Genomic DNA, 23,733 nt, shown 5'->3' with positions numbered 1-23,733 from the left:
CCCCCCCCCTTTTTTTTTTTGCTTACCTCATAAGACATGTTATCAACATCAAGCCGCATATCTCTGTGCCTGTCATGCAGGTCCGCCACCCCATAAAAAACTGATTGATCAAGGATCAGAACATCCTGGTACATTACCACGAGCAAATCAAATTCCCCAAATTTCAGATCCAGATATGGATTAGCATTTTTACACAAAAGATGAAAAAAGGCCAAATATAAAAATGTAAGTGAAACCTGCACAAGTGAAATAAAAACAAAAAAAAAAATACAATACACCATCCACATAATCAACAGAGGAATGCCAGGGTAATTCGCGAATAAAATGGGATTCAATCAGAGAGCTGACAGCTAAATTGCACAATCCCCACATTCTTTTCAAATCACTCATAACAGAAGAACCAATGAAAATAAATTAACTAAATTAAAGGAAGAGAGTAGGAATTTGAATCTTTTTCAGAAAGTTACTGAGGCTCCATCTAATCATAACTTTTTGCAAGTTAAAAATAAAAGAGGACAAAATAGAAAGGGAGAAAGACAGTATACCAGAATTTCCAACCTAAGCCACTTAATACTATATTATTTTCTGAACCCTCTACATGGTTGTTTAGTAAAATATAGAACTTAAGAAATAAACAGACTTGCACAAGAATCACGAGGAGATTTTTTTTTTTATATAAATAAAAAAATGAAGCTAACCTCGAATCTCAAGCCCTCACCCCTACGCATAAGGTCCAAGACGTTGCGAATCTGTTACACAAAAATCAGCTCCAATTAAATGTTATTTCAACATAAATATAATTAAGCGAAAAAATTTATGAGTAGCAGGGAATAATACTACAATAGAAGGTCATGCCAATCTTCTAGGTAATAAATTTAAGGCTATCAGAGATATAGAGACCCAACTTAATACTATAGAGTAAAGACAGTATACCAAAATTTCCAACCTCGTGATTAGAGCATAACTAAACAAAAAATGAACATAAATATGTAACGAAACAGGAATAGAGGATGTCTCTCATTCTATTGAGAAAAAAATACTATCGCACATTTATTGCTAAATGTAAATGTATATAGCCAACTGATTCTATAGTTGCTTCTTTTGATTAATTCTCAAAGCAAGTGCACGATTCAATGAGTTTGTGACAATTGGTGTTTCCAAGCCCTCCCAGCCTTGAATTTCGCTAATTGTAATTCCACAAAGGTGTGGTTAGGTACTTATCTATTACCTATCAATGGTCCCAACATTTGGGTGCAAAAATTACACAGCAACTTTTAATTATAAGCAGATGAACAAGCCTTGTCTATCGCAGATCCATGTAGCTGACCCCATTTAGTTGGCATAAGGCTTTGTTGTTGTTCTTGTTGTTGTTGTTGCAGATGGACAAGCCTTGCTGGGTAACTTCACATTTATACTCAAGGTGATGTTTGAGGTGCAGGATAAGGGAATATGGTTGTCAGTTCCAAGGAAGCATTTATAATTAGATCAAACTCCTATGAGGAAACTGAGTAACTGACAGTTTGGACTAACAGTTATGCCATCCAAAGTGTATTCCTTAGGGCAGAGGTTTCGTGGACAAACTTTCAACAGTTGACCATCATATTTCTTGAGGGCATAGGATTCCCTGAAATATGCCTCTAATGCAAGCGGAGCTTGAAATCCAGTGTTGCTGCACATCAAATATCCAAATCCCTGATTTGCGCCCATTACAGAAGCGATTTGATGTTCCTGAGTGGCTCTGGTTGTATCCCAATTGGTACTAAAACTAGCGTCTATGGTAGGGTTTGGAAAGGAATGGTATGCAGGGGTGTAGCGTGTAGGTAAAGTTTGGTAGCAAAATATGGCTGATTTGAGGAATTTATGAGATGTTAAAGGGCATTGGAAAAGGCCACAGAAACAGGGTATTGCAGATCTCTAGTAAAGGAGTCGAACTGGAGTGCCTTTTGCACTCTACTGGAGTGTTAAGTTTTTCTTTTCTCCTTTTGGCGTGGGCATAGGTAGGATATTAAACATCTTTGACGACATAGCCTCCCTAGGATCTTAATTGCTCCCTACTTGGACCATGTTCCAAGGTATTTAAAATTATGAGCAGGCCACTAGTGCAGTACCCAACTACAAACATGCCATTGAATCTACAAGATAGTTATCAGGATTCAAGACTACTCAAAATCTATAGTGCCATATCGAACTTTTTAAGTGAAAATGCAACAACAAAGTGGTGCAAAATGAGAGAAGATACACCAGAAAAGAACTTGAAACTATATGTTGAAAAAGAACAAACCTCAGATACCAGCCTGCTTCTCCCTTCACCAGCAGCAGCCAAAGTCCGCAATGAAAAGGGAATTCCAAGAACACCATCGCCTTGTCTCTCTGCCAAGAATGCTGACCTTGAATGTGGTCGATGATGCCCCTGGTGACTGGCTCCAGAAGGCAGCACCATTTCTTGGGAGGAACCAGAAGGGCCTGAACGGAGTGCAGTGAAAGGACTAGTCTGGGCTCCAGGCTCAGAGCTAAGCAACGAACGACGAACAAACTCTGATAATCTCTGTGAATGTAATGATGGAGGGTTGGGGTGAGGTATCCAGGCAGGGGCAGATGGATGGACACCTGAACTGGATCCAATTTGCGATGTGGAAGCAGCATTTCCAAGAATGTTTACATTATTTCCAATGGGTAAATTCCAACTTGTTGGATCTTGGGCTAGAGTTCTCATCTCAGTTGCTGGTATGAACATAGGATGTTCTGAGATGGTCCTAGGCATGCTTCTTGGGTTAGATTCTTCTCGTAATGCAGCACTTCTCTCCCCAGCAATGACAGAAGAGTTTGACAAACTACCAACCCTGGAATTGGACGATCCATTCCACGGAAATGGGTGCACATTCTGTCCCAAACCAGGAATGTGCATTACATGAGACTGACTCTGTAGGTGATTCATATTAGCCTGCAATGATGACAGCCTTGACTCTAAGGACTGATTAAATGGGAGCAGTCTAGATGCCTGGTGGGATGACCAAACTTGAGAATGCCGTATGGCATTCCCTGTCGACAATGGATTAGGTGATACAGAATCTTGGGGTTGTGCATGATTAACTCTCACACGGAAATTTCTCTGGGAGCTTTCACCACCAACAGCTACACTTAAAGCAGGATGGCCTCCAGGCGTTACCCTCATACCAACTCCAAATCTTGGAATTGACTGCTCTGCAGGATTAATAACTGGAGAATTTTCCAGAGGAGTAGGTACACTTGAGCTGCTAGCACCATTATTGTTAGCAGCAACAGCATGCCATGCACTGCTGTCTGCTTGCTGGAACCAGCTTGGACCTCCACCCAAGGAAGACTGTCCAGAAGTTCCTTCAAGGGCCTTCCTCTTACAGGATAAACGTCGACCATCCAATGAACAGCCTGGTCTGCCATTATTCTCTTCCAAAATATACCCAGAACCAGCAGCTGTCCCAAGAGGATCAGAAGAACCACTACCAGATGGAATCTGCTCCATATCTGATCCACCAGAATTAAAAGTATGAGGACTAGCATCACCTTCCATGGCCTGATCACCATTGCTACTGCTTCCTATATAACTTGCATTTAGGTTTATGTTCTGAGCAATACCATCTGAACTGGAGTGGTGCAAAAGCAAAGGCCCATTTGTATCTTGATTGCTATTGAGGTTAATATTAACACTTTCCAGAGAAAGAATACTAGTTGGTTCATATCGCCTTTCTTCTAGCCTTGAACCGACTCCAGCAGGAGCACTCATGGAAGATGACCATCCATGTTCTGTTTTTGTTTCATCACGCATCTGGCTTCGTGCATTTCCACTAGAACTAGGTTCACCTAAACTCCAGCCACTCAAGCTACGTCCATCCGGATTAACAGCATTCCCATACATAATACTTGTTTCACCAGGGGATAATATATACTCTGGCAACCGGCTTTCTACCGGATTTATCATATTATTCCAAAAAAGTTGCTGATTTACTCCAGTATTACTTGAACTAGATCCATGATCAAACTCAAAAGTTTCAGGGAAGTTATCAACAGTGCTTCTTTGCCCTTGCATTAGGGCCAATTGGTTTTCCCCTTGAATATTCAGACACAAGAAGTGAAATACATATAAGACCTCCCTGGTGAACCTGAGATCAGTGACCTGCATATAAAGATAAAAAAAACATCAAGTTTGGAGTCAAAAAGATGTAATCTGAAATACAGCAAACCATTAAGAGAAAAAGAAACTGCACTACAAATGAGCACAATCACACACGCATGCTCACAATAGAGTAAACCTTGATGAAAAAGGGAAAAATACACTACAAATGAGAGCACATTCACAGAGATTCATAAAAGTGCAAAAACATACAAGCAAGCACAAACATGAACTACACTTGAGCACAATTGACACACACGTGAGCACATCGAGAAATAAACAAATAGGGAGAACTTAGAAAACATCTTCTTCATCACAATGGAAAAGCAAATGCCACTGACAATAGCTGGAAGTACCCAAAAAGATCAGAGCTTTGCCAGATTAGAGGTAGAAATGCATGTAAAACATTTGAAGTTCTAATAATTCAACATGTAAGCAGTGAAATTTGGAAGGGAAGGTGAGTTGGTTAGATGAATATAAAAAAGATAGTCCAACAACTTCCATTTCCTTAACAGCATGACCATCCACATCATCACCCGCTCCAGGGACCAGAGATCTGTTTGCAAATCCCCACACTTCGAAGTTTGAAGAAACACCTATTTTTATGAAAGTTGATATCTCTTCGACGGGTCAGAAAAAGAGGATGAGAAATGAGGAAACATTGGGAGTACATAAAGCATATTGGCCTCTCATCCAGCAAAGCATTTGCCCAATTAGATTGGGTTATGACCCTTGGGTCCTAAGGCTTGGCCCAAACCACATTATTTTTCACGTCCTCACTTCTAGATAATAATATATGATGGTCAATATCATCTTTCTAGAGCGGATGAGGATTTGCTAGAGCTATCAAAGGAATAAATCTACACTTGTATAAATACGAATAAAATACTTAGCAGAATATCAAATAATCATGTACCCAATTACTATTTGTTGCCCTTACAAGGATGAGACAATGAAACAAATCATTTGCTGCATTCTGAGTTCTGACATGCTTTAACCATGGCAAAATCACCCTGTTAAGCTTTCCAAACATTCCCCCCCCCAGGGGCACCACACTGTCCCAGTAGTTCTGATGTAAAACAATATGAAGGCAATCCAGAGTAATGAAGCAAATACTTATTTTCACAATTCAGCACTAGAGAACATGCTTGACCCTGTCTCCCATCAACTCAACTAAACCTATTCCTTTGGGCTGCCCAGTCGCTTGACAACTATGCACCCAACCTTCTGACTCTGCGGGAGCATGCCACAAGTGTTTTCCTAGCCTCCATAGAGTCCCTTGTTTTAGCAGTGCAAATAAGGACCTTCACCAAAATCTCAGAACCAGTGGATAAATCTCCAATTGGTCCAACGACTAGATTAAGCCTCGTCCGAGTGAAGTGTGGAAAAATAATGAATAGAATAAGAGAGATGGCTAACACAGACGCCTACAAGTGCAAAGAACCTACTTCAACACACTGCTAAAGAAAGAATAAAGGGATCAGCTATCAAAGTACCTCTACGAAGAGATACAGCAAAGAGACTAGGAATCACAAACTCTGGGGTCTGTCTCTGCTCAAGATTTCAGCTTTTGATCCTCACATCTAACAAACTGTCACAATACTCCTCCAAAGAAATGCAAGTGCAACTTCATTTTCCTAGGCAAAATCCACTCCATTGGATGCATTCATTGCTTTCCCTGATCACTTCAGGTCATGAACTATGAGATGTTCAGGCTTTAATGCTTGCAAAGCTGACCCACTGTAACCTTCAGGTTGGAAAACTTCTCCAACATGAGTTTTGGGCTACCATAAGTCCATGCACCATTCTAATTGTCTCTCATCTTCATTAGGTTGACAAAAGAATGGTCAGTAGAATGTAGATTTCCATTACATTCTACTATAACGGAAGTTTTTTTCATATGACTAGCGCGGCACTTGATCCGACGATAAACGTATGAATGTTGCGACCTAGTGGACAAGTGGTCGAAGCAGCCTCTCAACATTCTCGGAGTAAGGACGCGTAGTTCTTGCCCCTTGGACCTCACACATGCGGGAGCCTCATGCACCAGGTATGCCCTTTTTTTTGTTTTTTTTTCTTCATATTCTCGTAGTACCAATTCCTTAATAAGAACAACCCTAGTTTGTCAAAAAAATGGATCTCATATCAAGAGAACAATGTTATAAAAATAAAATAGCAAAAACCAAATAACAACTAGAAACGCCAAAATGAACATTTTCATTAGGGAAAGCTACTCTAAAATCCTAACTTCCAGATTTGATAATATTTTGCATTACATTCAAGGAATGAATGAGCGGGTTTATATGTCTAAGACACAGAAGTCAACTTCCAGGGAGTCGGAAATATAAAAAGGAATGTTGTTTTGTGCTCAAGGTTTGAAAAATGGGAATTGATTCAGATGAATCACCCGATTTGAATCAGAATTGGCCAACCTCAATCCCAATTTCACCTGTTTCTAAAAAAGTGTTTTGAAGGAGTCCTGACCCATTCCAGCCAATTCCGGCACAGATTTGATCAGATCTGAAGGATCCGACTGCCTTGCAAGTAATGGGCCCACTAATGAAATTGAAGAGATCCTGATCTGACAGCTTGATGTGGGCCAAATCAGATCTCAAAATTAACAGTTGTTTTCAACAGAATAACTATCATGTTTCAAGGATTAAAAAAAAAAAGAGTACCCAGTGTACGAGGCTCCTGCCACTGCGGGATCTAGGAGAGTCATAATGTACGCAACCTTAACCCCGCTTTGCAGAGAGGCTGTTTCAAGGATAATTTCCAGAAATAAAAGAGAATATAATTAGAACAATTAATGATGATTGATGAGGTGCAATTGAGAGGAGAGAGAAAGAGAGTCTGATAGTAGTACTAAAGGTGAGGAAAGAGGTAATAACAGAAAAAATTGGAGAGAATTAAGGAAGTTGTGATGGGAATGAAGGAGATAAAAACCTCGTTCAAAACAGGATCTAAAACTGAAGAAAGAAGAAAGAAGAAGAAATAGGGGAAGAATATCATCAACCATGGGGAAGGAGAGAGAAAAGATAAGAAGTGAGAGATAGATCCATCACTGTGCAGATGAGAGAGAGGACCAGCTCATAAGAGCAGGAAAAACGAGAGGAAGAAATAAGAAAGAAAGAAAGAAAGAGAAGAGAAAAAAAGAAGGGAGAGAGTTAGAATGGGGAGAAGAGAATACTCCTCAGCCATCAATGGTAACAACCAAACCAAATCAATTCATTCCATTCAAAACCAAGGGGGTGATTACATATATATAGAAACCTTAACCAGAAATAGACTCCACTAAGGACTCTTAACTTTCCTACTCTAAATGAACAACTAAAGCACACAAAGTAGTGGGCAAGTTATGAGTAATTTATTTCTTATTTTATTTGTTATTCAGTCTTGTGGTCAGGCTGGGAGCCCGGGATACTGAATATCCAGTTCTGATTTAAGTCTCCGTTTCCTGTTTTTAAATTAGTTTCCCTATTAGTTTAGGAAAATCTATCTTATCCCATGTAAGAGTTATATTTTCAACAACAACAAACTCAGCCTTATACCAACTTAATGGAGTCAGCTACAAGGATCCGTGCAAAACAAAATAAGGAAAAACTGAGGTCCGAACAAAAATGTGAAAAAAGACAACAGAAGGAAATAAGAAATGATACCAGAGAAGTGAAAGAGAGATGAAAGTAGGAGGAAAGAAGCACAACTCAGCAAGCAAGCCAGGAGAAACTCAGCTAAATGGGGTCAGCTACATGGATCTTTGCCCACCAATAGGCTCTATCCAAGGTCATACTTGGGACAAGACATAAGCTATGCATGTCATTCTTCAAAATTTCCTGCCCCTAGATCTTTTAGCTCCTTTAATCATAATTAGATGACTCCTCTTTACTGAGGTGTCCAAAGGCCTCCATTAAACATGATCATACCACCTCAAACGACTTTCTCGAAGCTTGTCATTAATCAGAGAAATTCCTAAATCAGCTCTAATACGTTCATTCCTTAATTTATCCTTCCTATTTTTGCCGCACATCCATCATAACTTCCTCATCTCTGCTACACATAGCTTCTCTATATGACACTTCTTTACTGCCCAACATGTTGCACCATACATCATAGCTGCTCATACTATAGTCCTATAGAACTTCCCTTTAAGCTTTAAACCCTTTAAGCTTTAAAGGAATGCATCGATCACACAACACTCTAGTCACTCCTCTCCACTTCATCCATCTCACTTTAATTCTCTGTGAAACATCATCTTCTATGTCACCTTCTTTATTCTGGTTGTCCCAAATATCTAAAATAGTCACTTCACGGTATCTCTCTCCTTAATTTTCACCGTGTCATCATCCATCATGGTGTAACTTAAGTTACACATCATATACTCTGTCTTCGATCTACTAATCTTAAAGCCTCTTGTTTCTAAGGTTGATCTTCATAGTTCTAACTAGGGGTGTCAATCGGTCGCACTAGGCCAGTCTCGGTTGGGCCTAGCCGGGCCTGGCAGGCCTATGTCTTTGGACCATGACCGACTTATTTAAGGAATGAGTCGGTCTCGGTCGGGTTCCGGGCTTCTCCTAATCGGGCAATTATCGGGCTTCTCCTAATCGGGCTATTATCGGGCCTTAAATGGGGTAATGTACCAATAAAGCCTTAAACGGACCTTAAACTTTCTTAGATTTAAGATACTTTAATTTATTTTGTTAAATCATCAACAATTTTGAAAAGCTATTACACTTAATTACAGCTAATAATTGATAAAAATATCAATATATACCCTATCCCCAAAAAAATCAAAATACCTATATAAACGGTTGGGTTAAACGTGTCGGTCCGATTCAGGCTTGTAAACAGGCCAGGCCGGGCTTAGACCCGACACATTTATTAATCGGGCCGGTCTGATTCGGGCCATAAATGTGTCGGGCTCTATCGGGCCTATTGGTGCGGGCTTGGAATTGACACCCCTAGTTCTAACTTTGTGTTAATCCTTGTTTTTGTCTCATCCATCAAAACGATATCATCGGTGAAGAGCATACACCACAGGACCTCGTCTTGGAGGCTCTTCGACTAGTCCATCCATAATAAGTGCGAACAAATAAGGACTTAAGGCTGATCCCTGATGTAACACAATAGAAATTGGGAATTCCTTGTCCTGCCCACCCACATATCTCACACTAGTCACCACACCCTCGTACATAACTACATATCCTCATTACATCCACATATTTACTCGACACCCCTCTTTTCACAAGAACATGTTGGATTAGATCTCTAGGGACCCTGTCATAGGCTTTTTCCAGGTCAATAAAGATCATACTGAGATCTGTCTTGTTAGCTCTATATTCTTCCATAAGCCTCCTTATTAGGTAAATAGGTCATGTCGTAGATCTACCTGGCATAAACCAAAATTGGTTCTCCGAGATATGAGTCTATCTTCTTAGACGGGTCTCAATAACCTTCTCCCATAATTTCATAGTATGACTCATTAGTTTTATGCTTCTATAATTCTTGCAACTCTGGATATCACCTTTATTTTTGTTGATCGAAACAACAATGCTTCTCCTCCATTCATTTGACATCTCACCTGGTCGAAATCTCTACTCTTCCTTTCTCATTTTTAGCAAACCTATAAATAGCTTTTGTGTTTAGGTTAGTATAGAGGTCCTCATATTTCTTTGCCCTGGCGCTCCCCACATGCACTAATTTAGTATATAATTCTCTATTCTTGTTTGTTTTTCTTTGTTTAAGAGTTTGGTCAGCTATAACTCTTCCAAAAGCAGCCTGTGGAGTTTCCTTATTTATTTCGGTTACTTGTTAGGTAGTTAAATTAGTGCATGTCATTCCTATTGCTGTCCATGCATGACAACTTTCTTTTATCTTTTCCTTATTATTTTATTCACTTTAGGATACCACCACATCAGCCTATTGAATGGCATGTGCATAGTTCTATCACGTTTTAGTTTTCAGTATTATTTAAAGCAATAGTGGGCAGGCCTATAACGTGATGGTTAAGTTGCACAATTGTGGCATGTTAGTCACAGGTTCAAAACTTGGAAACAACTTCTCCTGTGAAGCAGGGGATAAGGCTAGGTACATTTGCCCCTCCCAGACCTTGCAATAGTGGGAACCTTGTGCACTGGGTTGCTCTTTTTTTTTTTTTTTTTTTTTTTTTTTTTTTAAAGCAATGTAGGCCTAAGGCCAACCCCCAAGAGGAGACCGAATCAACTCCTCATATGAGGACCTTACCAAAACTCCTTGTACGCTGGTTGGATGTCGTGTGTCCTCCAAAAAAAACACAATTACAAATTCTTATGATTCTTAACTTTTCTTCTCTTTCTCCCTTTTTTTATCTGTCCCACATTCTCTCCTTTGGAGAAGACGACGAAGAAACAGCAGCCCGGCCCCACCCCTCGTATTCATTCAATGCTGTCCCACCCGGTGCAACCTCACCCCAATCCCGTTCTTCGGCAACCATATGAGAGCATCTGGTTTGTAATTCCAAGAACTATAACAAATAATTCAAAAACCCAAAAAATTTAAAAATAAAATACAAAAAATTGGAAATTTAAAAGTGGGAAAAACTTTACAGTACCCAGGATGAAGAAGGCAAGCAGGGAAAAATAAAATCAAAGATACAGGTTAGGTAATTTACGAGATCGAGACCTATGGTAATCGATGCATCTTGCTGTGGTTACAACTTATAGCAAAGGTTGGAGGGTGATCTATTCTGGGTTTATCTATTCCCCTTTGGCTTCTGGTTGTAGACTCAAGTGATCTATTTTAATGAATCTTTTCATCGAGGATGATCAAAAGCATGCTTGGGAGTTCTAGATTTGTTCATATCTCAGGTTTGGTGGTTTCAGGCTCCAGCCATCCTCGTAAATCTAACTTTTCCCTCATTCAGTAAATACATCCCTCGTTCTTGGACCTGAAGGGGGGAAAAACAAAAAAAAACAAAAGTGAAGGCAGGACATAATCCCGGACTCCAATCATTGCTACAACTACAAACTAGCAAACTTTGTGAAAGTCTGAAACCCTAGACAGAAATAACAAAACTGCCCTAGAGAGTACTTTGGGAGATAAATAACAGTATATATGAAGACCCCTGCTGTCCTTGTGGGAGGAAGAACAGTAGGTGGCACAGTGGATTGGGAGAAAAAAGAACTAAGGGTGGGGCGGTGAAGCGATTGAAGTTTTGAGTGTAAGAAAATAAGGAATCTGCTGAATATAGGGAGCTCCTCGTCTTTATTGGTGAAGATGGTTTCAGGTTGCAGTTCATGGTAAGTGAATGGTCCCACTTCATTTTGTGGATGTTTTAAATATAATAAATAAATAAAAGGATAACAATGGCCATGGGAGGAAAGGTTATCAGTAACAAGGAAAACATGTGGCAGTAATTTCTTTCCTTGAATGAGGAGCTGATCCGGACTCCCCCAAGATTTGATGAAAGGAAATTAAGTTCATATTGAGGCCATCACCTCTCTCCCACCCACGATATCCTCTCTTTTCTCTCCTGATGTGGATCTGGGGTTCAAAAACCCAATTCGGATCACTTATGGGCCCACTTGAGTAATTTATGGTCCAATAAAAGGATTGATGGCAAAATCCATAAATAAACTTAAGTTTATAATAAGGGTGGAAATACTGTCATTAATGAAAATCAAATAACAACAGCAAAGGCACCATAAGTGAGAGGAGAGGGCTTATACGTGAAAGGGCAATCTTGGAATGGGAAAAAACACAATGGCAAGAAGTAATGAAGTGGAAAAAGAGGGGCAACAATATGGGAATTGTGACAAGGAATAAAAATCAAAATAGGGTTGGAACCATCATCTTCAACCTTGAGATAGGAAAGAGGAAACACTAAACCAGCATATGATGGGGTCTTTGATCTCTACCAAACAAACCTGTATCGACTCGAGATTCCAAGGAAGGATCAATGCCTCAAAGTGCTATCGATTCCAACCCATGCATCCTTAAACCAGCAGAGAAAATCCCGAAACAGATTCAGACAGAGTAACGAACCCTATGTTAATCACTTGCTGTAAGAACAGAAACTGGGATTAAGAAGTTGATAAAAAGAAGAGGAAATCGGAGGAGAAGAGAAGAGAAGAGAAGGGGAAAAGAGAACAATAACAGGAACAAGAGGGAGAAAGAAGAGGGAAGAGGTCACACAACCTTGCTAAGCCATCGTACCACTCGGGTTACAATAACAAATCTGAATTTTTCCTTCCTTGAATCTGAATAATACGATGGTTACACAAAAGTATATAAAGACTCAACATAACCCTATTCCTATTTTGGAACTGAAACAAAAGAAGAATCCAGCTCCAAAGGGGAAATAAAATCTGACTCTAAAATGGAAATAAAATTGACTCCAACTTAACTCCAAGTAACTGACATCTAGTAAAGAAAGAAATAAATAAATTGCAAGAATTACAAAATAACTCAAAGTTCGTCTCGATCTAAATTGCCAAAAGGGTCAATCCAGTTCAGCAATGATTCTGCATCATCTCCTCTTTCCCCTTCCCACAACTGGTTTTTCTGGTTCTCTTCTTTCTTCTCACTTTTCTACTTTTCTTCTATCGATCCGACCCACCACCAACAGATCCTCCAATTGATCTGCATCTCTTCCCGTGGGGATGAGAAAGAACCAGAGGCTCACGAGAAGGGAAAATGAGGGAGAAATAAGAAAGAAAGAGAAAAGAGAGAAAAGAAGGGAGAGAGCTAGCATGGGGAGGAGAGAGAATACTCTTCAGCCATCAACGGTAACAACCAAACCAAATCAATTCATTTCATTCAAAACCATAAATCATGGGGAGTGTACATATATATAGAACCCAAAACCAGAAATAGACTCCAGTAAGGACTCTTAACTTTCCTACTCTAAATAAAAAACTTATTTTCTTATTATATCCGTTATTCAATCTTTTTCGTAAGGCTGGGACACTAATATTATGTTTCATATCTGATTAAAAGTTTTAGTTTCCTACTTTAATTTAGTTTCCATATTAGTTCAGGAACAACATCTAACCCAATGCCAGAGTTCTGTTTTCTTCTTTGTTTTTCTTTCTTTATTAGTTCAGTTAGTTAGGTACTCTTCCAAAAGCAGCATGTGGCTGGAGGAAGTTTCCTTATTTATTAAAGTTACTTGCTAGGTAGTTTAATGCAATCCTCAGTTCAAAAACCCATCTGGGATCACTATGGGCCCACCCAAGTGCCTAAGCAGGTTAATGTGTAATGGTAGTGGTAATCTAATAATTAACCAGATTTTCAAGTGGCTACTTCGTAGGTAACAGAGTCCATCCTCGGACCCAAAAGGGGACTTTTTAAATGTTGTAACAGAAGCCCCTGTTTCCATAGTAAAGAAGTGACACCTTTCAAATGAGAAAAAAAATAACCTGACAGGCCCAGATATTCTTTCTGCCAAGTATCACAAATGTTAGATCTTCTGATATGTCTTTCTCGAAGGGAGAAGGCGGGGATCACTTCCGCAGATTATTCATTTTTACCATTTAAGAAAAGAGCTCTCTTGAACCCCTCCTTTATGATCTCAACGTGGAGCTAAAACCCTGCTTTGAAACTATAGCTTTAATAACTATTGGTGCAGAAAGAACGCAAACCGATGGATATAGGTCGCACGACGTGTGATATTATTTGTATGATTAATCAAGGCATTATGATCTGTGAAGGTAAGATTGATCAGGCATGATACCCTCCTTTAGGGTATATGCCTTGGGAACAGTCCCGTTGGGGCCTAACACCACAAGCAAAATTTATTCTCAATAGCTGATTCTTTTCATTTTGGTATCATCCGGTAAATCTCATGGAGTGGAAGTAGTGAATTTAGGGCTCAAAAGAAAGAACTTAAAGATTATAAGCAAGGATTAACGTATCAGTATCGCGTATTGTATTGATACCCATCAACACCGATATGATACGATACAAATTTAAGCCTATTATATAGTAACCCTTTTAAAGATACTAATACGATATACGTATCGTATTGATACAACACCGATACTGAAACGATACAATACGGACCGATACTTTAAACCCCTTCTTTAAGGTTACTTTTTCTTGTTGAATGAACCATGTCATAGAATGGTTTTTATACTAAGACGCGGTTGGATAGAGTCTCAAATGTGATTGATCACAGGCATTGACCTAGGAAAATCTACCCAAGTACATTCCTTACGGACAACCATTGTGCTAACACACCTTTCCAAGCCCACCCACCACCTCTTCTCGCATTGGCTACTTTTCTCCCTTTTTTGCTTTTGCAAAGACGAATAAAGGTATTCTATTTTCTCTCCTATTTAGTACGGAGACGAAGAATAAAACTAATGAGAATAGTTGTCACGGCGTCTAGGCGTCTCAAGGCATTGGAGATGGTCCAAAAACAACGCAACACCAACAAAACGACCAAGGTGTCCACCTAGGCAACGCCTTGACAACTATGTTGATGAGGACATCATCAAGGGGTTTAAGATATATTAGAGGAGACACCAACGCAAATAAAAACATTGTGGCTAGATGTCGAATGGATGCATATTTTTATTTACTTACGCGGATTGTTTTATTTTGTTGTACTTCATTATATTTGGTGTCAAAAACTGTTATGTACTAATTTTGTAAGGGAGTCATTGATGAAGTAGTAATTATGAGGGGGTAGTTATTGCTGAAAAAGTAGTTATTAGAGAGTTATTTCTCTTTTTTCCACTTTGGGGTTTTATAAGGTTGAATTTCGAAATGAAAGGAAGATGATGTTGAAACTCAAAGATTTGTCCTATTATTTGCAGTATGAGTGATTCCTTATGAGTGATTCCTGCAAACCTTGGAGTAAATCCAAATTGGTGTTGAAGTCAAGCCCCCTCACTCTTCCCAAACTCTTCCCTCTTATGCTATCACCCTCTTCCTCTCCTCTATTCCTTTACTACCAGTCCCAATTTCCCCAGTTTTGTCTTAAGTTCATGGTTCAAAAACACAGCGATATCTCACCGAAATCCCTAATATTTCGTTTGTTTTAAACCGAAACTTAATGGTATACAAAACATAAAAGTACATAATTTTGGTCATTTTGTTTCGAAATTTTGGCCATCTCAGTCATTTCATTTCGCTAACTTCAGATACTCCAGCCATTAGCCCCCCAAAATCGCCAAGCGAAACACATGGAAAAAAGTACATTGTTTCGGTGAAATTTCAGTATTTCAAAACCACTGAAACACCAAACAAAAAGAGTTCTTGAACCTTGCTTAAATTATAGCCTCAACCACAATGTGGATTCATCAATTAACAGCACAGAGGCAGCGGGACAGCAAAGGAAGACTTGTATTAGATGTCCCAAACCTGTCCTGCATCACAAAATATCACTATATTTATTCCTTTTTCTACTTCTTCCAAGCGTAGGATAACCCCAAGGGATTGTGGGTAATGAGGCTTTAAAGCATACCACGGCTTGAGGTTGCCTTCAACCTAATGACACCTCTAATGGTGGTAAACCAGGAAAAGGTTGTGGTTGATTGAACTGGACCAAATAGGCTCGGATGGGCCTGAAAAGTTAGAGGTAGGTTGTTTAACTCTCTACGCCAATAACTCCATCACACTATTTAGCGATTCAGCAACATAAAGTTCCACGGAAATTGACTACAATCATGGTTGGCGGGAAGATTAAATCAAGTTTTGTTGCAGGTGATGGAGGGCCGGTAGGGTAGGGAAGAATCCCTAAGATGAACCCAGAGTTGCAGGGGAGGGAGAGAGGATTTGCACAAGAGAAAGGGTGGGGAAGATAATCGCACACACACTGCAAGCACAAACTACAATATTCAACTCATCACTTCATTATTCAATCTGAGTTCTAATTGCACAATTACATGTATTTAAATAGTAAAAGAAACCAACATTTAAAGGAAACTTACTTCAATTTGGAAACTCAAATTGATCGGAAATTAAATCTTCACAGCTATCTCCTAATTGCATATTAATTTCAAAATAGAAAAAAATAAAATCCTAAAAGATCCTACCAGTCGAAGACACAAATTGGATCCAATTCAACTCTATCTAAATACCCAAATGGGTTTGGATCGGTCCACGGGTGTACATCTACATCAACTTCCCCAGTGTCGAAAAAAACACGTCCAGTTTTGTAGAAGGGTAAGAAAAAATCTCACAAATGGGGGGTGAATTGCTCCTTGTCTGTAAAACAAAAAATCCAAGATATAAAGCAGTGGAGGTGCATTCAAATCCAAAAAATCATGGGGGAGAACAAACTCATGATGGGGAATAGTTGGCTCTATACTGATGTCCACCATTACTTGATCCGCAATCTTCTCATATTCTGTTGTCATTACTTATTCCCCGTCCGGATGATATTTCTCTTGTATTGCCCCATTTGGCTCATCCTGTGGCTGCACTATCGGTATTTCCTTCTTTGATTCAATCAATCCGTGAAGAACAAATGTCTGAGGCATATGGAAAGGTTGAAGGGTGCGCAAATTTTCATCACCATCAAGGATGCCATTTTGGCCTTCCAACCAATCTCGACCCAATTTAATAATGCGGTGAAAAGAATCAAACACTTCACAATAAGCACCATCACAATCTGAGAAACGGAGAATTCAATAAAGACATGTAGATCTAATAATAATTTGGTCGGTCTTTGATAGTATTATATCCACCATACATCGCAAGACAAAATTGTCGTGTTGCCTATCATCAATCAACAAAGTAGCAAAATTTCCATTGGGCAATCGAACTCTGAACTTGAACACAAAAGACTCCACGGCCACATTTGTAATTGGACGCACTTTAGGCCACTATGGCAAGAGAACACTTAATGCAAGGCTTAATGGCAAAACGGAAAATATATGGAGTTAAGAGGGTGGTAGAGGGTGGTAGACTGGTAATTATATAAAAGTCCTTTCGTGAGTGGCACAATTGTAAAAATGGGGATTTCTAGTTAAACAAAAACGAAGGTCACATGTGGGTGGGGCAAACTTGGAAGCTAATTAAAAATATAGTCGAAAGATGATAAACCAAAAAGAGGAAAAAATACGGAAAGAAGAAAGTAAATAGAAAGTAGGGGTGGGAATAAATCACCGACATAAAGAAGGGTTGGGGTCCCCTTTGTGCAGAAGGAACCAGCCGGCTCTACTATTGAAGATGAAGCCGGCGACGAAGGAGGTGACATGGAGAGGAGATCAACGGTGATGTCACGACTTCAAAGGAGGCCGAGTGGAGAGGGCAACTTCAATGGAGGGCTCGAGCACAGGTGTGTGTCCTAGTCTCTCTTACTCTCACTTTTCTTCTTCTTCTGGTCTTCTTTTTTTTTGTCACTGAGTAGAATCCTAGCAGTAGGAGGGGGTTTGATCAAAGAAAAAGGGAAAAGAAAAAGATCGGTGGGTTTTGTTTTAGTGGAAATTGAAAGAGGATTTTGTTTCAGAGTTATGAGAATCGAGAGGTAGGATGTGATACAAGGATATTTTTTTTTTTCTCTTTGCTTTTCTCAACTCTTACCAGAGCTAAAAAAGCAAGCGGAATGGAAAGGGAATGAGAAGGGTTGTTAAGGATAGGATCCTTCGGCTCTGATACCAAGTTGATGGAGGGCCGTTAAGGGTAGGGAAGAATCCATGAGATGAACTCAGAGTTGCAGGGGCGGGAGAGAGGATTCACACAAGAAAGTGGGGGGAAGAGAACTGCGCACACACGGCCCATAGGCACAAACCACAATATTCAACTCATAACTCATTCTTCAATATGAGTTCTTGCACGATTACATGTATTTAAAAAGTAAAAGAAATATTGAGTTCTAATTGCAAGATTACTTGCTTTTTGTGCTACCATCAACCACCTTTGGATGGAGCATAATCTTAGTGGATGGACTTCCAACTCTAAATCTTTTGATATGATTTGGAAAGCCATCTATTTTGATGTCTCGTCCAAGCTCAGTAGTTCCCACCATGGTTTTGTCTTTGAAACCCCGAGGAAAAACATATTGTCGTCTCCTAGGGTTTACCTATTTCTATCTTGTCTCCCCCTCCCCCAGCCCCCTAGGCTTGTATCCCTCTGTTGCTTCTTGCAACTCTTGGCCTATTGGCCTTTTATATCCCCCCCCTTCTTTCCTGGTTATTAATTTATTTACCCACAAAAAAAAAGAGTAACAGTCTAAAAGAAACCAACATCAAAAGGAAACCTACCCTAATTTAGAAACTCAAATTAATTGGAAACTAAATCTTAATAGTTATCTCCTAATTGCATATTAATTTCAAAATAGAAATAAATAAAATCATAAAAGATCCTACCAGCCAAAGACCCAAATTGGATCCAGTTCAACTCTGCCTGGATAGCCAAATGGGTTTGGATCGGTCCACGGGTGTGCATCTGCATCAGCTGCTTTTGCTATCGTCACAGGGGAGGATTTGGGGAAAATGCACCTGGTGTTTGGGTCGCACAAAGGGGATACCCTAGGTTGATTCGGTCAGTATTCAGAGAGTTCAAAAACAATTGTGGCCGCAATTACTGCCCAGAAACAGAGTAACGGTAATAGTCACAGCAAAGAGAAAACAAGGCAGAAAAAAGAGGAATGGAGAACATTCCTACAATGGGAAGTTATGAATGTAGGGAAGAAGGGGAGGAGAACAGCCAAGCAGCCCCAAGCCACACATGCATCACTCAACTAAAAACTCAACTTTTCATCCTTCCAATCTCCATAGTATTACAAGCATACTTAAAGAAAAGAAATTACATCCAATAAGGAAACTAAACAAACTAGGAAAATAATATTTTCATAGGGTTTTGGTTTTATATGTACTTGGCTTGAATAAGAAGCACTGGTCAAAACAAAGAGGAGGAAGGGTGTTGTCCTCTACCTTGACGCAACAGAGAGGTGGAAAGCAACAGCACTGTGATGGTGAGAACTTACTTTGTTCGAGCTCTGATGGTTCTTCAATTTTGGAACAAGATCTCAACCCACGTGCCTCTGGAATCCACTCAACAGAAACTCAAAAGAGAAGGCACTATCTGAAGAGTAAACTTCTGGAAGGCAGACATGGCTCAGTCTCGGTTGCAGGTATGGCTACCAAAATCTAAGGAATTTTCGGGTCTAGGTCTTGGGTGATTGAATCACCTAGGGATGAGTGATCTAAACTCCAAATCCCCAAGAGATTAATCCCCGTCTATTGGGCTGCACATATCTTTAGTTACAGAACTGAGAAATAAATAGTTTACTGGTAGAAAAGAGAGAAAGGGAAGAGTGACAGCAGTGTAGAATAGGGAATAGGAGAAGAAGAACAATGGAAGAAAGAAAACCTAAATGAGAGAGAGAGGAGAGTACACACTCACAATTGGTGACCCGCAGGTTAACCCATCCTTCACATTCATTTCAATCCAAATCTGTCTTTGGTAACATAGGGTACAAATATATAGAAAAATTAAAAAGAAACAAAACTCCTATTCAAACTATAAAACCAAAACAGATTCCAAATCAACTGGCCTATCTCATACGACTTTGACTTCAACAATAAATACAACTCCAATAAAAATTTTAAAATTACGAAAAAATATATATAAATTAATAAAATCTTAAAACATCCTAATGGACCAAAGACCAAATTTGGATCCGGTTCATCCCCCTATGGGCTCCCCAATGGATTTGGGCCGGTCCAGATATGTGTTCTTGCATCAGATGGCTGGCAGGAAGATCAACCCAAGTTTTGCTGCAGGTTTTGATATCACTACAGGGAAGGATTTGGGGAACATAAACCAAGTGTTTGGGTCAGCCAAAGGGGGTTCGAAAACAATATCAGTGGCTGAAAATAATCATCCCAGAAACAGAGTACAGTAATAATAACAGCATATAGTAGAAAGCAAGAAAGAGGAATGAAGAACACTCCTAAGACAGGAGGTTCTGAATGCAGGGAAGAGGGGGAGGGACAACAACCAAGCTTCCCCAAGCCATACAAGCAACACTCAACTAAAACTCAACTTTTCATCCTCCTAATTCCATCATATTACAAGCATGTTTAAAATTAATGAAATTACATCCAATAAGGAAACTAATCTCAGGATAATCCCTACATAGCTAACTTTATCTAGACCATTTCCTTCACTACAATTTACATCATGGTTTAAGTGACTTAAGTCAGTCCATGTCATTCCTTTTGGTGTCCATGCATAGGAAAAGTTCCTTTTATCTTTTCCTTATTATTTTCTTCAGTTTAGGATACTGCCACATCTTATCATTGATTGACATTGTAGAGTTCTACCCTGTTTTAGTTTTCATCCCATTGATTGGCATTGTAGAGTTCTACCCTGTTTTAATTTTCACTTTTATTTAAAGCAATGTAGGCCTACTAATGCCACCCCCATGATTTGATAAAATGGAAATTAACTGATTTAATAATGAGGTTGTTGCCTCTCTTCCCTCTCCTCCTTCCCCTCCCCATGATTGGGTTTTTTTGGTTCTTTTCTTTCTTCTCCCTTTTCTCCTTTTTTTCCATCAATTCCACCAGCAGCACATCCTCCGACAGATCTGCATCTCTCACCATGGGAATGAGAGCATGAAACTAAATCTCGGTCAAAACTGACTGAAAGATCCAGTTGTCTCAGGTTCAGGACTGGCTGAAACAAAACCTAGGGACAATTGAAACAAGATCCGGCACGTCTCAGTTTCAAGCCTAACTGAAACCAAGTCCAAAACCAAAATCTCAATCCTTGGATGAGAGAGAATCAGCTCAAGAGAGAAGGGAAAGGTCTCCTGCATGTGCGAAGTAAAGGGAGGCAAGAACCACGTAGCCTTACCCCGAGAATGTCGAGAGGAAAAAAATAAGAAAGGAGGAGAAGAGAGAACACTCTTCATCCATCAATGGTAACAACCAAACCAAACCAATCATTTCATTCAAAACCATAAATCATGGGGGATGGTTACATATATAGAGAAACCCAAAACCAGAAATCGACTCCATTAAGGACTCTTAACTTTCCTACTTTAGATAAACAACTAAAGCACACAAAGTCATGGACTAGTTATGGTTTATTTTTTTATTCTATTTTTATTCAGTCTTGTCATCATACTAGGATACTACATCATGAAGATCCCAGATCATGACCAAATCACCATAGCATAAATAATATCATAATAGACAACTTTTCTATTTAATAAATAACAACAACAAGAACAAGGGGCTAAACGAGGAATCCATCAAGAGTTAAAGCAACCAAATGAAGAGCATAACATTTTCAAGAAAAAGGAATCCAGAAGTAGAGACAAACCGAAACGGGTGCTACCAACTCGTTGTAACAGGCAATGAAATATGTTTAGCCGTCATTAAAATGGTGTACAATGCACAAGGTTCCCGCCATTGTGGGGTCTCGGGAGGTTCATAATGTACGCAGCCTTACCCCCGCTTCGCGGAGAGGCTGTTTCCGACTCAAACCCGCCACCACTGGGTCCCAATGGAGCAACCTTACCATTACCAAGGTCTGCCCTCTTAATTAGGCCATCATTATTACACAAACTCCTCCCACACGAAAAACATAGAAATAGATTAACAGACAAACTTGAAAATACACAAAATTATCACATTTCAATCGACCATGGTTGCAGACTAATTAAGTCTAACCTTCAGTACTTCTTACCTTTTTCCTTTTGTGGGGTGTAGAGCAGTAGCTTCAGCTTTTTCAAGAATTTATAAGCACCAAAACCTGTTTCAGCATCACAGTCATCCAATTCAAAAAGAAAACCCCATATTCAATCAGAACAATCAGCTAACTTGAAGTACAATGAAGCTCTAAAATAGGAAAATGTAGAGCATCAAAAGAGAAAAATCTAGCCGTGCAGGCATGCATGAGTGAAATCTGTATTATTCATCCCAGCATGTGGAGTACATGCAGATATTCACAAAGTAACCGAAGTTTACGAAGAATCAATGACAAACAAAACCGTTCCTTGATGGAAGTAACATGACAAAACGCCACATTTCACCACAAATGTATGACAACAAAAAAACGAGAAGCAAACACCGAATGAACCACAAGATTTTTTTTTTTTTTTTTTTTGAGAACAAAACAAAAGAAAAAAAGAAGAGACTATTACCGCTGAGAAAACCCTAAACGAGGGTCGCCGTCCTTAATTCCCGTCACAATATTTTCGAATAAAAAATAGCAAATTTCCTCGGAACTGAAACCACAGAATTATGGTCCATTAAATCAAATAAAACTTATAAACAATTATCGAAACTAAAATTACCCAAAAAAAAAAAAAAAAAGAGGAAAAACCCAGTACCTTGATTAACACGGGACGATGACGATCGGCTACGAAGATCGATAGATTTATCAATCCCTCGACGGTCGGTGTCTAAAACGAAAGGGAAAAAAATTTCTTGTTTTTTTTTTCAAAAGAAGAAGGAGCTGAAGAGGGGTCTCCCTCGCTCTCTCCGCAAATGTATTCTCCCTCTTCCAGCCCTCTTCCTCTCTTTTTTATTTTCCCCTCTTCTTAAAATAGAGATGAAACGAAGCCATTTGAAGAAATGGGTAGAAGGGAAAAAATAGGTAAGATGCGTTGCACTAAGAAGGAGAGAGAAAAAGGAAATGGGTTAGAGAGATTTGATGGGTTCCATAACTAGTTGAAGGAGAGAAGAAGAAGAAGAAGATGAAGGAAGGAAGGGTTGGGTTGGAAGAGGAAAGTAAATAATGATAATAACAATAATAATCTAGACAGACGAATTCAATCTTTCTCTCCTCTCCTTTTCATGTGACGAAGGTGTGTGGGTATTGAAAATGTGAGTACACGAGTATAGTAACTCCCCTCCTCTCTGTATCTCACCAGAATCTCTGTACATGTAAAAAAATAATAAATTAATTAATAACCGAAGCAGAGAGAAAGAAAAGATGGAGAAAAAGAGAAGAAAAAAAAAAAGGAAACGAAGGTGGAGTTGTCCTGTTGGGACGCTGACCAATGAAATAGGATAGGCGTTCAGACTTGTGTGCGCAGAGAGAGAACGTCTTTGATTCTCTCTTTCTCTGTCAATTGACTATTCTTTCCTTTCTTAAATAGAAAAACCGGACAAGCTCCAGATGCGCGCGCCGTAATGCTTCACCCACTCTCTCTCTCTCTCTCTCTCTCTCTCTCTCTCTCTCTCTCTCTCTCTCTTTCCTCACACCAAGCTTCTGTCCTTCCATTTGCTTTACATCGTTTTAACCATTCCATTCATTACCCAAAAAACACAAAGCCATTCCATTTCCGTATTTTTTCCTTCTTTAGAAAACTGTATGGTGTTATATATACTCGACATTCTTTCTCCTTGCTGATATTAGATATTTTTACCTAAAAAAACACGTAAAATACTATTCTCTCTTCTTATTGATACAAATTTGGATTCAGATCCTCTCGGGGTGTCATCAGAGGCCCAATGCACATCCAATAGCTGAAAGGACCTAGGATTATGTGTCCATATGTTGGGTTGTATACCCAGATCCTTCAGTAATTGAATGCGTGTTGGACTTCCAGTAGTCCAATGGCACTAGAGAATATTTGATTCCCAAAATTTTTTACGCATTGATAAACCATGCAATGCCGACATGTGTTACCCATTGAC

General features: G+C 39.4%; 1 protein-coding gene across 1 annotated transcript in view; it reads right to left on the bottom strand.

Moving 5' to 3' along the window:
* Positions 1-23,238, bottom strand: part of LOC122076190 (probable E3 ubiquitin-protein ligase HIP1) — a 23,834-nt gene extending 596 nt beyond the window's left edge. The window contains exons 1-7 of the mRNA XM_042641510.1: positions 23,092-23,238; positions 22,422-22,969; positions 22,233-22,316; positions 21,776-21,841; positions 2,282-4,150; positions 699-749; positions 27-125 (exon numbers count right to left, since the gene is read on the bottom strand). Of these exons, the coding sequence (XP_042497444.1) occupies positions 27-125; positions 699-749; positions 2,282-4,063 (1,932 nt within the window). The 5' untranslated portion in view covers positions 4,064-4,150; positions 21,776-21,841; positions 22,233-22,316; positions 22,422-22,969; positions 23,092-23,238. The remainder of the gene's footprint in view (positions 1-26; positions 126-698; positions 750-2,281; positions 4,151-21,775; positions 21,842-22,232; positions 22,317-22,421; positions 22,970-23,091) is intronic.
* Positions 23,239-23,733: the final 495 nt, after the last annotated feature.

This window comes from Macadamia integrifolia, chromosome 4, assembly GCF_013358625.1.
Source record: "Macadamia integrifolia cultivar HAES 741 chromosome 4, SCU_Mint_v3, whole genome shotgun sequence".
In the NCBI taxonomy this organism is placed as follows: Eukaryota; Viridiplantae; Streptophyta; class Magnoliopsida; order Proteales; family Proteaceae; genus Macadamia; species Macadamia integrifolia.
This window is presented reverse-complemented; position numbering and strand designations above follow the sequence as displayed.